General features: G+C 55.7%; 6 protein-coding genes across 6 annotated transcripts; 2 read left to right on the plus strand and 4 right to left on the minus strand.

The window, feature by feature from the left end:
* Positions 1-3,099: 3,099 nt before the first annotated feature.
* CkaCkLH20_09885 (pentatricopeptide repeat domain-containing protein) lies at positions 3,100-5,610 on the minus strand (the record flags this gene model as incomplete). Its single annotated transcript, XM_038892600.1, has 1 exon — positions 3,100-5,610. The coding sequence occupies one exon, from the start codon at positions 5,608-5,610 to the stop codon at positions 3,100-3,102; it is 2,511 nt and encodes an 836-aa protein (XP_038742167.1).
* A 426-nt stretch (positions 5,611-6,036) lies between these two features.
* Positions 6,037-6,959, minus strand: CkaCkLH20_09886 (uncharacterized protein; the record flags this gene model as incomplete). The annotated part of the gene is made up of 3 exons (XM_038892601.1): positions 6,037-6,422; positions 6,480-6,865; positions 6,919-6,959. The coding sequence occupies 3 exons, from the start codon at positions 6,957-6,959 to the stop codon at positions 6,037-6,039; spliced, it is 813 nt and encodes a 270-aa protein (XP_038742168.1).
* Positions 6,960-8,125: 1,166 nt separating this feature from the next.
* Positions 8,126-8,681, plus strand: CkaCkLH20_09887 (nadh: ubiquinone oxidoreductase subunit; the record flags this gene model as incomplete). Its single annotated transcript, XM_038892602.1, has 3 exons — positions 8,126-8,165; positions 8,233-8,268; positions 8,419-8,681. 3 exons carry the CDS (start codon positions 8,126-8,128, stop codon positions 8,679-8,681), a joined length of 339 nt encoding a protein of 112 aa, XP_038742169.1.
* Positions 8,682-9,533: 852 nt separating this feature from the next.
* Positions 9,534-10,232, minus strand: CkaCkLH20_09888 (uncharacterized protein; the record flags this gene model as incomplete). Its single annotated transcript, XM_038892603.1, has 1 exon — positions 9,534-10,232. The coding sequence occupies one exon, from the start codon at positions 10,230-10,232 to the stop codon at positions 9,534-9,536; it is 699 nt and encodes a 232-aa protein (XP_038742170.1).
* A 716-nt stretch (positions 10,233-10,948) lies between these two features.
* CkaCkLH20_09889 (putative Prp18 domain-containing protein) lies at positions 10,949-12,210 on the plus strand (the record flags this gene model as incomplete). Its single annotated transcript, XM_038892604.1, has 2 exons — positions 10,949-11,803; positions 11,887-12,210. The coding sequence occupies 2 exons, from the start codon at positions 10,949-10,951 to the stop codon at positions 12,208-12,210; spliced, it is 1,179 nt and encodes a 392-aa protein (XP_038742171.1).
* A 1,591-nt stretch (positions 12,211-13,801) lies between these two features.
* CkaCkLH20_09890 (26S proteasome subunit RPN7) lies at positions 13,802-15,660 on the minus strand (the record flags this gene model as incomplete). Its single annotated transcript, XM_038892605.1, has 5 exons — positions 13,802-14,050; positions 14,111-14,872; positions 14,932-15,293; positions 15,372-15,416; positions 15,573-15,660. 5 exons carry the CDS (start codon positions 15,658-15,660, stop codon positions 13,802-13,804), a joined length of 1,506 nt encoding a protein of 501 aa, XP_038742172.1.
* Between the last annotated feature and the right edge of the window lie 715 nt (positions 15,661-16,375).

Raw genomic sequence — 16,375 nt, forward strand, 5'->3', positions numbered from 1 at the left:
CTGGCGGTTTGGGAGGCGTGCGTGGTTTGCATTAGCTACCTACATGGGACTTGGGCTATAGACTCTCCAACAAAATTTACGGATCACTATTCTGGATTACGCGTGTCTCGATCTTGTTGCGTTGATCGTGTTGTGTTCTGCTCCTGGCCTTTTCATTTGAGTGCTGCCATCCTCGAGGGCCATTCACCTCACGACTGCCTTAGATTTAGTTCCCTCCTGCCGATTTGTTTCCTGCGTTGAACCTTCCCGAATGAGGTGCGAAGTTGAAGGCTCTTTCCGTAACCTAGGTATGGTGGTAGGAACACTGTAACCTACCCTCTTTCCGACTTGTCGACTCAACTCCTCCACTGTCCTTGTTGTCTAACTTATCCTCCGAAGAAAACTCCCCATCCGGCACACAACCTCCATCCAACATCTCCCAGCCGACACCTCTACGCCGACACCTCCACGGTGCAATTTGGGCCTATAGGCTGCTTCTTCTTGATAAGACCGGGAGTTTTCGCTGCAGACTCGCAGCGGGCAGTAACGCCATCTATCAGCAACAGTGCAAGGGCACTCACAACAACAATTCCATCACAACAACGATTGAATGCGAGACCGACAACAATGGATAGCAGCGGAAGTGATACTGAAAGCCGAAATTCAGCGGCACCCGACTGGTTCTCACTGCCTGCAGAGATCCGCCTGATGATCTTGGAATGCGCTCCCGAGGGCAGCTGGACCGCCTGCGCAACAGTCTGCAAGGAGTGGCAGGCGTTCATCGAACCGAGAAATTTTCAAAGCCTACATTTGCAGATTCCTTGCCTTGAGGAGTTCGAAGCTATCATCAGTCCCCGCATAAGGCCCATGGTCAGGAACATCTGGCTGAATATGGAGCTCCGGCCATACAGCTGCCGATGCTGCACACGCCCGGAATCATACTCCTGGACTTGCGGTAACAACAAAATGATGAGAGGTGCGATATCGAAGCTCTATATCATCCTGGCTGCTTGGAAGCCAGATGAAACCGTCCGCGGCGGTATCGATTTGGAGCTCAGCGCGCAATCTCCCAGTGACCGAGAGCACTGGTTCAAAAATTGGCACTTTTATCGCCCCGACGGGTTCGCAAACGGCAAACCCACATCAAACTCCGAACCACGAGAGCCAGAAATTCCTCTCCGTCCATACCACGACCCGTGCCATGGCTGGCAAAAAGGACAACGGGTGTCTAGCCCGAATCTTGGCGCTTTGGGGAGAGTTCACAAGGAAATCGATTTGAGCTTCAAGAGAGAGCCTCTCCCAAGCGTCGCCTCTGTCAAAAGGTTCAGAATACGTCGCCACTGTCGTCGCCAATTTTCCACGAGTACTTTGCAGCAACTGCTCGAAAAGCTCACTGGGCTGAAAGAGGTCGTCTACCAGCCATGGCTTGCCGACCATGATGGGCACCAAGCAATGGCCCTGTTGGATGGGAACTATGACGCAAATGGTACAGTTACATGACGATCATACCAATTCCACCGTTTCTTATTCCCCGTCCTATCTCTCGACTCTTTGCGACGGATTTGCACCGTTTTGCCGCTAACTCGCATGCTTAGGAACTGCGGCCTTCCTTGAGGGCCTACCTAAAAGAGTCGAGAAAATCAAGATGTTCGAACACGTCCACGAGTCTTTCGTGTTCGAGAACTCCATATTTTCTTCCCCCGCAGTGTGGTCAGGACTCATACCATCATGGGATCAGCTCAAAGAACAACCAGTCTTGAAGACGAGTAGAGCTTTGGCCAGACGCAGCCATGAGCTCAAATCAGTCTCTGTGGCTTTCATGGCCGACGCCCGCTACTTCTTTCGATCCTGTGGACCAACCTGCAAGTGGGAACGACTACGCTCTTTAACTCTGACATCGAAAGTCCTCACAGCCAAGAGTGACAGCATCAAAGTTTCCGAGTTATTACAAAGCGCGGGGACAGCTGCGCTTCGCATGCCCAAGCTAGAAGATATGGCTATTTGGAATGGCTCAAAAGGGAACGCTTGCGCTTTCACGTATCACCGACACTTGAAGGAGGATAGGTGTGAAATCGCCTGGCGTGGTACATGGGATATGGAATTCGAGCCACGCGTGATCGAGACTTGGCAGAAGGTGGCCTTGGAGGTCGCACCCCGGAGCAAATTCCGGGTTACCAAGCACCCAAAGATTCTGAAGATCGTACAGGGCCGCGGCGAAGCCATCATTCTCCTAGGGCTCCCCAGATCTGTCATCGACGGTTTTCCACTTTGGTGCATGGTGGATGAGCTAGCATCAGGCCGGCTCAAGAAATGATACGGACAGGAAGACAAATCCTGCTACGACTTATCACGAACTTGCTATTATTTTTACTGCCCGCAAACGAGCTGAGTGTATGAGGCAGGGGCCAAGTACCCTGTTATATTGGAGTGTATGACTTGTATACTCATCCATGGTTATTCTTTCCGTACAAGTACTCCTCACTACATCTGTGATTGTCTTTGCTGTTCTTCAGGAGCTCTGGTCTTACCCTTATTCGTTCATATTGCCATAGAATTCTACCAGGAATAATGGCGGCGGGAGTGGTGTAGGACAATACTTGTAACGAGGGATGCATAGAAGTGTAGCAATGACTACCTTCCGGTAATTACACGAATCGAGGCTATTAGAAACAAGTAATTAATACGCACTCTTGTTCCATTTACCTGGTGACGTAGGTTTGTCCGCACTCGATCTGCAACGCCACAACGTCCTCCGTCAGAGGACACGCTGAGTGAAAACTATGGATGTATAATGGGAACGGGAAGACTGTTGATAACCTTACTTGGACAGTGACGACAACGACGAGGAGGAGTGACTGTGACAAAACCATTCATGGCACCAGGGAATGACTGCAGCAACAGGGGTGACAGCTAGAAGAGAGCAGTGAAGACAGCCAGGCAACATAACAAGGAGGTCATGGCTGTAGACAGCATAAATTCTTGCAAAGGTCTTGAGTGGTATCCGGCCATTCGCCGATGCAGCTTCACGACACGGGTCGTTTCGGTCTGATATCTGTTGTACATGTATTTACTGTATGATTTACAGGACGTCGAGAGCATGTGAGTGATTTCTCACGCGTTCTATAGAACCTGCCCGTCGCTCCCAATGAGGTCAAAATCCATCGCGACAGCCCAGAAGCCATGCTTCCAGAACCGGCTGTTGCCGTCCAGGTTCGTCGTCTCCGGGCGGGGCTGCCGGCGGACGGTGGCGACGAGCTTCTTGGCGCCCTCCCAGTCGTGGCGGGCGGCGAGGGAGCGGAGCAGGGGCTCGAGCAGGGCGAGGCCGGGCCAGATACCCCAGTCGTCGAGGTCGTAGACGATCTCGAGGGCGGCGTCGAGCTCGCCGGCGCGGTGGTAGTGCTTGACGACGGTCTCCCAGAAGACGCGATCGGTGAGGGCGCGGGTGCGGGAGCGGCGGTCGGCGACGAGGGCGCGGATGGAGTCGAGGTCGGGGGCCGGGGAGCGGCTGACGAAGTACTCGACGAGGATGGTGCAGATCTCGGTGGAGGGCTGGACGTTGCGGGAGCGCATGTGGGAGAGGACGGCGGCGATGGAGGTGCGGGCGATGTCGCCCTCGGAGATGAGCGTGTGCAGCATCTTGGCGTACGTCTCCTGGTTCGGCTCGATGCCGCAGGCGGCCATTTCGTCGAAGACGTTGTTGATGGCGGCCTTCTGCTCCTGCGGCGATTGCGAGGCGAGGTTGTCGAAGACCGACTCGATGATGACGGTAAAGGTCGCGCCATTCGGGGTTATGCCGGCGTCCTTCATGCCGCTGAGAATCTTGTCTGCTTCTTTGGTCAATCCCTTTTTCAACATGTGGGAGAGCAGCATGTTGTATGTGTAGATGTCCGGGTCCAGCTCCCGCTCGCTAGCCCACACGAGCACCTTCTTGACATCGGCCATGCGACCCTGCGACAGCAGACCCGATATTGCTGCATTTACGTTGGCAATACCCGGCTGCACGGCTGTCGCCTGGGTGTTTTCTGCGACTGCTTTTTGCCAAGCTCTGTCCATCTGTGTCAGGGCTCTGAGGCCATCCGACGGCTTTCCCAGCTTGCCGAGTGCAGATATCCTACAGGACCAGATGTGCCTATCCAGCATGATGCCAGCTGCGGTCATGGACTGCCACAGGGCCTCGATGGGCTCGATGCGTTTGGCCAGCTTCCAGCCCTCCATCATGGAAGTGTACGTTCGGATTGTCGGTTCCAGGCCGAGGCTCTTCATGTAACGCAGGACCTCCGAAATCACCTGGTGGTAAATGGCCTGCTCAAAACGGGACTTGTGACAGGAAATGTGCAGAATATAGTCAAAGAGCTCGGGACAGTCACGCAGTATGTCCGCAATGCTCTTGTCCTTGGCCAAATGGACGAGGTCCCTCCATGCCTGCTGCACGGCTGCGTGATCGTTTCCGCGGTATGCGATGTTGAACCGTTTGTGCCACAGGGCGTAGGGGAACTGCTTTTTTACCGGTCTTGGGGTTGGGCCTCCGGCAGAAGGGGCGGTCGACTCTTTTAAGGCCTTGGAAGCCGCCTGAATCACCCGCCAATTCGCCCTGGGCTCGACGTATTTCCACAGCTCCGGATGATTCTCAAAAAGGGGCTGTAGTTTCTGGCGGTCGAACCGCTTGACGATGGGCTCCAGAGCCTCAAGTAAAGGTGTTGCCTCCCGCCTCGCTTTCGTCTGCTCGTGAGCAGGATCGGTCAGGAGAACGTAGGTGGTCACCAACGCCGGGGCTACACCGACCGACTCGTTGGGTATAAAGGCTGGAAGCAGCATCCAAAACAGTCTGGCTGGATCATCTATTGTTCTCAAGTCCGGTCTCGAGTTCAGCCAGAATCTCGTCTCGTAGCGCACGCCGCTCTTTGTGCGCTTTAGTCCCGAAAGATGTTTCCAAAACTCAACGACGTCGTCCAAGGACCGTTCTCGAGCTCTAAGTTTCTCCTCCGTAGTCGATTCGTCCATACGGTCCGATACAATAGCTTCGAGAAAGCGATTGATAAGCTGCAGTCGCATCGGCGGTTTGACCCGGCCGATGTCGGCGTTCAACTTGCAAATTTCCGACAAACTCGGGAGTTCCGCATCCTTAATCGCAGCAAGTTTGATCTCCGCTATTTGTCGAAGAGCATCGCCGGCCTTGGAGCTGAGGACCTGTGACAATCCACTCCCAGCCCTGGCGCGGGGCATGACTTCTTTCACCATCAGAGCAAAGCACGCCGATGCGCCCTCATGCTTTAGGACCTTTGCGATCTCACTGGCGAGTTGGTGCATCTTGTTGATGTCCTGGATCGCCATGGGCGCGGGTTGCTGCTCTGCACTGCGCTCTTCATTTTGCTTGATGGAGCTCTCGAACAGGTCCATCAGCTCCCTCGATTTCCCATCATCGCCGCCTTTGTTCTTGTGTTTCCGTTTACTTGGTCTCGGGTTCGCGTTCGGGGAATGAGCCTGTTGCGGCTGTGATGTCGTCGAGGCAGGCTCGGCCGCAACGGACGGGAAGCTTGCAGTCGAGTTCGGGCGGGCGGTGACGATTGTTGCGGCGACGGTAGCAAGAAGCCTATGGCGGCATCGCGCGCATACTGTTCTCGAGGACAACATGGTCTGCTCGACAGATGGCGGTCGCCGCGTTGGGCGAGATTCGTGGGTTGCGGTCTGAGTTCGATGTCGAATTGCCAGGGAAAAATTGGCGGTTGAAGCCGCCGTCAGAAAGTTGCCGGCCCGCGGTAGGATGCACGCCGATTTGGCGGCCGAGCATCCCTGTCTGTCGGCCCCGGCAGCTGCCCGTGAGAGCTTGGGCCATGCCAATAAACCGCCAAACTGCCACAAGCACTCATCGATCCAGGAACAAGGCAATGTCAGCTAGAGTAACAGTCTTCTTATGGTTGCTTATTTTTTGAATTCATTATTTGGCAAGATCCAAGAGCTATCTGTCACACTCCAATCTGAAAGCAATACAAAGTGGTATATATCCCCCCAGCCGTCACCAAGTTCCCAATCCCTTGCGTCACAGTCCCAACAAATCAATTACATCTTCGAAATCGTTGGCTCAAACTTGCCGTCGATTTCGCGAATCTTTTGAGCGGACCGCTCGTAACCAGGCTCCTTCTTGAGTCGCTCAATGTACTCAAAGACCCTCGGGTGAGCCTTCTTGGCCGAGCCACCTGGCCAGTTTCCGAAGGAGTCCAATCTGTCCTCAGCCGCAATGAGCGCGAAGCTGAGGAGGATATCGGCAGCTGTGAGGTTGGGACCGCAGATGTACTTGTTGCCGCCTCCAGGGGCGGTCTCAAGCTGCTGCTCCAGCATGGCGAGGTGCTTCTTGGCATTGGGGAAGACCATCATGCTGAAGATCCTGTTCGCAACCACCGAGGTGATGGGTCGAACGATGAATGGAACGTTGTTCGACTTGAGGGCTGTAGTATGCGTTAGTAACGTCGCAATGAGCGCGAGGGAGTGAATCGCAGACTTACCACTAACGACAAGAGACAACGTGAGGACGGGCAGGAGACTTCCCTCGATGTAGTGCAGGAAGTACTGACATCGCATCCACTCCTCGGTCTCGCCCCCGATCTTGCCCTCCTGGCCGTCCTTCCACTTCTTGGGGATGAGTGTGGTGTCCTGGCCGAAGTGCTCGCACAGGTACTGGGTCATGAAGCCACTCTCGGCCAGCTTGATCGACTCCCCAGAACCGGTCGGGAAGATTTCGATGACTGGCGATTTGCCCAGGGGATGGATCTTTGACAGTTCCGGGGGCGCAAGCATGGTCTGCTTGTTGCGGTGGAACACTTCTACCTCATAGTCGATCTTGAGCTCTTCGAGAAGCCAGAGGATGTTCTGAGCTCTGGACTGCTCCAGCCTGCGATTGTATGAGCTTCATCAAGTCCGACGGTCTCATATGCTCGGACTTACCAGTAAAGCTTGACCTTGGGCTTCTGTTCTTCGGTCGACATTTTGCTGGTGCTCTCGCTTATTCTGATGGGTTGTGTATGTGCGATGTGACACCCTCGTAGCTGCGACGATGCAAATCTCAATTCACTTCACGCGTGTAACACCAATATGAAGCTGTTGATCAGGTGAGGTCTTCACAACGGCCCTGTCCCTCATTTTATACGTCACTAGTCCATCGGAAAGTTAAGAGTCCGGGCCCCACCGAACTCACCTTCAGGTGTGCATCCCAAACAAAATGACACTTGGACCGTCAATCGTCGCATTCGCAGCAGAAGTTGCACAAAGACCGGACGACCCCCATATTTTAGGCTTGCCTCGGCATCCACGCCTCGGTTGGAGTCACCCAAGTCTTGAGAGTCGGGGGGATTGACCACCCAATCGGGCAAACTATTCGCTCCGACTCGCAAGGCCATTTAGTCGATGACTTCATACAGAATAGTTACAAATATTGAAGTTATTTGAGATCGAGGAACTGGCTTTGTTCAATCTTTGGTTGAAAGATAGCGCGCGTATGTGATTTATTTAACTCAGTGTTCAACGTTATTAGGAAAGTTACTAGTTAAGAGAGTGCGCACGTTGCAGGCGCGGTACGAAAGCAGAAACATCGGACGGTGGGTGGTGAGAACTTCAGAAGTCAGCCTGACTGACGCTCAAATGACAGAGGGAAAAAATGCAAAAAGGTAAATACGTCAACGACAAGATTCGAACTTGCGCGACCGAAGCCACTGCCTGTGTTGTCAGTCACAGCCGAAACTGTTCCTTGATAGCAGGGCAGCCCATTAACCACTCTGGCACGTTGACTTGGGTTGCTTATGTAAACCGAGGCAGATTGAGAGTACACCAAGCGTTGCCAGCAATTGCGTGGTCTGAGGAAGCGAATGCGATTTCAATTCGAACTGTGCAGACGTGGGAAAAAAGGCGTGTTGTGCACAGTGTTGCAGTGTGCGTGTCTCTGGCTAATGCAGCACCGCTGATTGGCTGATGCCTAACCCATGAGGCACAACATCCGCATTACCTAAGCAGCCAACTCCCGCGCAGCGCTGCGCCGTGCCATCACGAAGCCTCAAGTCGCACCTTGACGAGAGGCCGCTGATCGACCCCGGAAACCCACACTCCTCGTCGCCCCGACCGACCCAATCCACACCCCGGAAGCAAACCGAGCACCGCTCTGACATTCTTCAAGATGGCAGGCGGCGTTGAACACCACAGTAAGCCGAATCCTCCCTCCGGGCACAAGCCGACATCCTGAAAGACATCGCTAACTCCTCTCGACAGAGCTGGCCCTTGACCCGGCCTTGGTCAAGCTGGGACGTACGTCGAATTCTTTTCCTTACTTTGCTGCGACAGAATGAACCACGAAAACCCGATCACGGTCGCATGCCGAAAGCCAATTGGGGGAGGCATGGGCGGGAGGAGGGAAGGAAATGACGTGAAGAGCTGACCCGAAGAAACGCCCTACAGACATGCAGAGCAACAGACACATCTACTTCCGCTGGACGCCGAGAACAGCCCGCATCTCCTTCATCTACATCGCCGTTGTCCCCGCCATCATCGGATACATCGGATACAAGAGCGACGTGAGCCTCCCATTCATCCCCGGACAGTGCGACGACAAGAAATACGGACAAACACTCAGAAGGGACGTTTATGCTAACTGGTGTCTTCTTCAGGGTCTCTTCGACCTCCGTGCGAAGCGCAAGGGCGACCTGGTCTACGAGCGGTAGAGGAATTACCTATGGCATGAAGGGGATGCCGTCATGTATAAGCTTAGGAATTCTGGCAATAGAAGAAATGGAAGAATAAGCTCAATTTCTCTGTTACGCGAGGCAGATTTGAGAATACGAAATTACTGAACGTAGGTTACGGCAATCAGACGCCGCTGATTGAACCGTTGTGATGTTTTGGTATACCATTAACGCCATGCAAATTCAACGCCTTCTTATGCAAATGTCTCCCTTCGGTACGATGCTCAGTCACTACCGTCTTTTCCCATGACTCCGGCTGAGGTCGACTGCATCGACCACTCGATTCAAGTCCTTTTTGATGCCCAGCAGCCTTGCTGAACTCAGTCTCTGGATATATCCATCTCGTATCGCATCCTCTTCGCCCCCAAGCAACCGACGAGGTTGCTGAGAGGAGCATGATCTCCCCGCAGAGAGACTCGATTGGGTTGATCTTGCCTTCCTCCTCTTAAACTCCATATAGCTGATGCTTCCAGCACCTTTGTCCCTAGCAACCTTGGCTGGCACCCTGAACACTCGAGTGATGACGAATCGACGAGAGACCAAAACATTGCCTTTTGAACCACGGCGCCTCTGTTGTGAAAACGGCTGATGGAGCGCCCCACGGCTGTCCTCAGCCCATGGTTCGGGCGCATAGTAAGCTTCCAAAAGCTGATCCCCAGCAATCTCTTAGTCTCCGGCGACCGCCAGTCCCAATCAAAGTGCCAGTGAACCATAGACCAGAGACTCATTCCCAATCATGCCCCCAACGACGGAAGTCGATCCCAGGCCAGCGCGGCGAGTGCGTGTTCGAACCTCGGTGAGATCGATCATCCGTTTCGGTGTTCCGAGGTATCACCACCGGTCTCTCCTGCCCCTCCCCCGAGACCGATCAGGGCCATCATCGGGAAGTCGTTCGCCCCTCCTCCACTCGCCCTCCGGAAACCCTCCGTCCCCGGGCCCAGAGCGTCGCCGCTCCCAGTCTCGTCCCTGACGTCCTCCAAACCCCGCGTCTCGTCGCACGTTATGCGGCGGCTGTCCAGGAGCCGGCCCCCTCGGCCCCGCCGGCCTGTCATTCCTCGCCGTCATCGCCGGCGCCACGGAACCATCAGGCAGCGGCGGCAGGATGGCGCACGAAACGTAGTCCCCGACCACGAACTTGGCCTCCCCGAGCGTCTTGTCCGTCGTCGACGTGTCCGCAGCCGGAAACGCCGCGGTCCCCGACATGTCGACGTCCTCCCCCTCCCCTTCCTCGCCGTTGGCCACGGCGAGCATCGCGGCCTCTCCGCCTAGTACCACGCTCCCTAGATCTCTCACCATGAATCGAGGTTGTATCTGATGGGCGGCGGCCGCACCGGTTGTGCTCCGGCGGTCGGGGTAGATCAGTCGGAAAGCAAGCCTCGTGCCGACGGACGGGCTGGGCAGCAGCGACGGATCTTCAGCGGCGATCTGCTCGGCCAGCTCGGTCAGGGTAGAATTCGGCCATGCGTACAGCGGAAGTGACGGCGGGAGGCTTCGCGAGGCGAACTCGTCGGGCCTGAAGGGGGTGAACATCACATGTTAGCTTCAAGTCGAGGAACGGACGTCGGAGAGAGGTCCCACTTTACCTATGGAAAGACCCATTCTTGTGGAAGAGCCGAAGCAAAAACGGCGTCGTCTCCGCCCGATCGAGTGAGGCCATCGCGGGCCCTCTATCCGTACTCGTCTGCTGGTGTAATGTGTACACTTGAACAGGTGCCACGAAACGACCGACCACCATACAACACACCCCAGATGACGAGACGTCGTCAGAAACGCCCCCAGTACGTATATACAGACAGCAGGAAATCGGTGGAGCAAAAAAGCTTGACAAGCTCCCCTTGCGACGAACAGGTACAAAGACACGTTTTTTTTTTCCTGCTTCGAAAGGAGGAGGGGGGTGGCCAGCAAAAGACGGGAACTAGTTTGTGTTGCGCGCGCGGCCTGTTGGTGTGTGTGTGAGTGTGTGTGTGTTTGACTGGAGTCAAGGTGGTAGGCGAGTGAGGCTGTGCAAGTTAAGCGCGATCTTCCAGAGCTTCCATGCATGGATCGTCCACCACAACTTTTTGCACTGCCTCCCCCAAAGTGTGGGGGATTTACCCGTTGACAAAAAAAACGTAAAAAAAGTAAGAGTACGACTAAGCCCTTTTTTTGCGGGAAACGTTTTATCCGATTTTTCTCTCTAATCCAGTCTGTTCATTCCAACGACATCCCATCGAGAAGGCGGCAACCACACATCGCGACGCCAACATTTGGAGACGAGACACCTCCCCCGACTGGACGGACCCACCTGTAGAGCACCTGCCAAGCGACGGCCGACTCTGCGGTACTCGATTGCCGCACCCCCGACCGATTGCCCGACCGATAGAACGACGAGCACAACGACGATGGATTTCGCCGCGTTGATGTCAAAGGAGCTGGATAAATCCAAGGGGTCCAGCTCCTCGTCTTCCTCTTCGAAATTCATCAAGCGCGCCGACGTCGAAGCGAAGCGGAAGGAGGAGTACCTCGCAGAGCAGGCACGCATAGAAAAGGAGCGCGAGGCCAAGGCCGCCGCGAAGCGCAAGCGCGAAGACGAGGCCGCGGAGGAGAACAAAATCCGCGAGGAGAAGAGACAAAGGCTGGCAGAAGAGTCACGGATACGGCGCGAGCAGCAAGAGGCGGAGGAGGAGCGCGCGCGGCGGCGCAGGCTGGGCCTCCCGGACCTCGTCAAGGCCAGCAGCGAGGACGTCACGGAGCTCGAGGACGGGATGGAGGACGTGCCGGACGAGGAGCTGGTCGAGAAGCTGCGCGGCATGGGCGAGCCGGCGACGCTGTTCGGGGAGAGCCACGCGGCGAGGCTGAGGAGGTACAGGAGGCTCACGACGGTGGTGACCAAGGGCCCGATCCCGACGACGCTGCAGCTGGTGGAGGAGAAGGACATGAAGGTCGAGAGCGCGGTGCCCAAGGACAAGGAGGGCAGGAGGTGGCTGTTCCGACAGCTGGCGTCGTACTTCACCATGGTCCTCACGGAGTACGAGAAGGCGATGGAGCAAGAGCGCCGGGACACGACGGCCAGCAAGACGGCGTACAGCGCCATGGTGCAGAGCCGCGAGAACCTGAAGCCGGTACGTCTGACGATGCCCCCCCAGCAGCTACTACAACCCTCATTCCAAGAAAAAAAAAAAGCTAACACGTTCGTCGCCCCCAGCTCTTCCGCAAGTTCGAAAAGTACGACCTGGACGACGACCTCCTCGCGCCCATCGTCGAGATCGTCCAGGCCGCCCAGGAACGCCGCTACGTCGACGCCAACGACGGCTACCTCCGCCTCTCCATCGGCAAGGCCGCGTGGCCCATCGGCGTGACCATGGTCGGAATCCACGAGCGCAGCGCGCGCGAGAAGCTCCACGACGGCGAGCGCGGGCACGTCATGGGCGACGAGGTCACCCGCAAGTACCTGCAGAGCATCAAGCGCCTGCTCACCTTTGCGCAGGTCCGCTGGCCGCCCACCGACGTGCGGCAATTGATGGGATGATCGGGAGACGACGGCGACGTATCATGCGAAATTTCACGACTCAGGTGTCTATCCCTCTTCGCCGCAATCATCAAGGATCTTGCGACGGGCGACGCAAATCGAGAGTTCCGGGCGAGCGATGTGGATTATTTCCTCCTTCCCGGGACCACCAACCTGCAGCAGAGGGCCACCACATTTGCCCACACACCCTTCCATCCCCTTACTCCTGCTTCCGCGGGAATCTTTCTATCACCACCACTACCACCACCACCAGGAACGGGTGTTTTGTAATATCTTGCTCATACTTTTAGCGGGTGCATTTTAGTCCCGGATGTGGACAGACGGGACCAGCCCATTTAGAAAAACGGTAAATGAAGGCAAAAGCGAGGTCCAGAAGGCTGGAATATGGAGTTTGATGGATACCAACCGTTTGTTATTTCCTTCCCGCCCCTCATCGTTGCAACGGGTTTTTGTGTGGGCAGGAACATCGGACTTCCTGATGCAGGCTAGGAAACGAACGCCCCTCCCCTCATCCATCCTCCAAGGGTACGGTTGGAGCCATGCCTCCGAATTTGCATCTCCCTGCATCCTTGAAATATGTCTCTCACCCTTGAGCCCCCCTCTGGTGAGATGCTGCCCCATCTCGTAGACTCACCGGCTTTTATTTGCGGAAGATGGCGACGGGGAAACAAGGGCCAAAATGGCACGCTGTCTCGGTGTGATTTTATCGCCCCCGGTAATGCGAAATGGAGCATCGCGCCCACTTGGGGAGGAGCAGTGACCATCAGGCGTCTTTTTTTCCCAACACCCCTACCTATGGACCACGGTCCCTTGGGGGGATGGGGATTCAGGTGCCTCCTCCGTTAAGCGAGGAAAGCGAGGGACTTGACAGCACTGTGCAATTGCGGGCATGTCGAGATGGTGGCACATCCAGCACACCATCATGAACCGCTAGGCCGTTACAAGAGGGAGGGAAGACACCGGCTATCGTCCTTGAATCCCGTCGACAGGGTAAGCTTAACTTCGCATTAGACAAAAGAAGCAATAGAATCACGGATAAACATTGTTCGGTCGAGTAGGAATCACGTAGCGTCGCATAAAATACGGGCATCGATTAATTCCCGGTTATTCCCTGGGGGGCCTTCGATCTTGTTCTCTTGACACATCCATATGCCTGCTGCGTAAGCCTCAATCTATCGGCCCCGGGGATCCCGCGATCAACAACACCAACTGTTCCTTTAGCCGCTCCACCGTTCAGCTGCGTGAGCCCCATGCCATGACTTCCCGATTCCATTCCAGTGCTGATTGGGTTGTGTCTGGCGCAAAAGTGCCATGACGTCTAAATGATCCCACGGAATTGCTGAGATGTTGGCGCGCGTACGTATGCTTCTGTCAGGGGAACCAATGATCCAACGCCAATCCGCCCGTTCTGCATTGGCAGTCGAGCAGCCAAATTTTTAGGGTTTCCGACTAGGGTGCCCGAGTGGATCGTCAAAAGTGCCCCGTTTCTCAGCAGCATTCTTAGCTTGCCGATCCGCGTCCGACATGCGGAGAACTACTCCAACACTCACCCGGCCGATAGCCAACTTTCTGGGTAAAGTCCCGAAGTTGCTCAGCTCAAATCGCTGCTTGGGCCGCCGGCCGCAACAGGCCGGTTCTGGTCATGCCAGAGCTCGTCGATGCCGCTGTGAGCATTTGCTCCCTTCCGGGGATTCTTGACTTCCATGTCCGCAGCGATGATGCTCATGCGCCGGATCCGCTCCAGGGCGTCCCGCTCGTAGCCATCAATCGTTTCAAGGACCAACTTTTGCAAGTTGGCTCGGGGGTTCGGAGAGACGGCGACCAGAGTCTGACAATTGGCCTGTGCGTTAGCACCGTGCGATTTCACTTCGGCGTTCGACTCCGGGGGCCGCGGACTCACCTTGTCAATGGTATTGATTCGGGCATGTAAAACGCCGCCCTTGATCATGGTAACGAGCTCATCAACGAGCGACCGATCTGGCACCGCAAATGCGTCTTCCAGGCTGCTGAGGGTGACGCAGGAAAACGGGATGAAGTACTGCACAATGCACTTGCTCCGGATCTGAGAGTAGAGCGCGGGAATGTGCTTCTGGAGATATATGTCGAGGAGATAGTCGGCCCGGTACGCCTCCAGAATCGCAAGACATGCCGAGTATCGACCGTTGACGAAAAGGGAGATGGCTTTACGGATATGGGGTTCCAGCTCAAGAAAGGTCCTGTAGTTTTGGTTGTCGAGGACACGAGTCTGGAGGTCCTTCCGATCCATGGTGGCCAGAGCCAGGAGACCGCCATACACTGCCACGTCGTTGGGGCTCGCGATATTGCTGTAGTCCACTCCCTCTTTGCCGGCATCCGTTTGCAGGAAGCTTTTGGCGGCGTCCTCAAACTTCTCCAGACCCATGAGCGCAATCCCCTGGACGATCTTCACGTAGGGTTGAAGCCCCTTTTCCTCGTCGCCATTCTGGACTCCGGTGATCTTGCTCAGGTTGGCAATGACCATGGGCCACTCGCGGCGCTGCAGCGATACGTTGACGAGGTGCTTGCCAACGTCGATGATGTGCTTCGATGTGCTCACGTCGGGCCGCATGCGGCTGTAGGCCTCACCAGCCGAGCCCAGGTCGCCGATGCTCTCGAAGTGACGGCCCAAGTCCTCATTGCCCATCTGTTGCGATGTGTTAGTCTGGGAGGTTGCCGAGATATTGTCATTGGGCATAGACTAACCCGGATGCTCTCCTTGATGAGGTTCATCTTATAACCCTTCAGCTCGTTTTCGAGGTTCTGAGTCTTGGTCCTGTTGGCCCTCTCCGTTTCCTCCACCCATTGCGTGTCATAGGTGGCCTCCGGCTCGGAGGGTGCGGCGATGTGAAGGCACTCGAAGGCATCACGATATCTCTGAACATCTTGACCCTGCTTAGCTTCGGCGACAGCAGCTTTCAGGGCATCAACACAGAGCGGCACGCAAGTCCGTCCGATGAGGAAGAGTCGTTCAAAGCGGGTACGACCTGCGGCAGGTGAGTGAATGTCCCCAGGAGACAGCGGAGTCTTGGCAGGCGGGGGGAGGAGGGCGGAGGCGCGGACGGAGGCTGAGCGTGCGAGGGCCAGCAGCGAGGCGCAGTTTACGAGAAACAAGGTTGAGACGAGCTGGGGTGGTTATGGCGTACCTGTGTAATTCTGGATGTACAGATCTAGATCGAGCTTGGGAACATCTAGAGATTGACAGCGGGTTAGCAGGCCACGCGTCTTGGCATTGATTTCCTATTTGAGACGTGCCAGGCTGGCGTGGCTCGGTGAAGGAGAAGGGGGCACGGTGAGGTGAGCGGTTCAGGTTCAGCTCGGACAAGAGCTAAGCTCAGACGACGCACCTCTGACAATGACACCACCCTGATCGTCCATCTGAGAAAAGAAGGCCAACAAGGCGTTGGAGTTGGCGTTGGTGTCGGCGGTAGCCATGATGGAAATTGTGCTATCGTCAGTACCAAGGGCCCGCTGAAATCTGCCTGGATGACGGTTAGCAGGCCGGCCGGTAGCGACTGAGAACAACGTGTGTATCGGTGACACTGACGAAGGGACGGGAAGGTATGGTGCGGTAGCGTAGTCAGGTACAACGTTGCTGTACGGGGGGTGTGCAGCAAGGTACTGGACCTACGCAGTAGAGTACCTCAGGTGAACTGGAAGGATAGAGGTGCGGTGGCCGATGGCACCGATAGCGGTTTAGAGTTGGGCTGGGAAAGGGATGGGAGAAGTGGATGGATAGTGGAATGAGTGCAAGATTGAAATGAGGGGCTCCTTCAGGTCTGTCTGGTTTCCATGTCAGGGTTGGGTTGGAGACATGACCTGGAGTCGATGGTCTGGCCGGTTGGACAGGGACGCTGACAGTTGGGGGAGAGGGGCCGGCTGACAAGGCAGGAGAGACGAGGCTAAGGTTGAAGGAAGGAAGCCCAAGACCTTTCTTGGACAAGTACAAGGTCCAGTGGGAGTGGAAGCTCGGAGAAAGTAAGGTAGACGGCTTCACTGACCTCTGGTCGATTGCCGTATCGTGGATTTTGCCGCTGCTGGCCCGCCTCTGTGTTTGTGACTGCGACTCGGCAGGCTGCAGAAGGACCACCGTAAGAAAAAAGGAAAAGAGACGGCTGTCGTCGGTGTTGCACTGAGCAATAGATGAGGC

The sequence above is a fragment of the Colletotrichum karsti genome, assembly GCF_011947395.1.
Source record: "Colletotrichum karsti strain CkLH20 chromosome Unknown Scaffold36, whole genome shotgun sequence".
NCBI lineage: Eukaryota > Fungi > Ascomycota > Sordariomycetes > Glomerellales > Glomerellaceae > Colletotrichum > Colletotrichum karsti.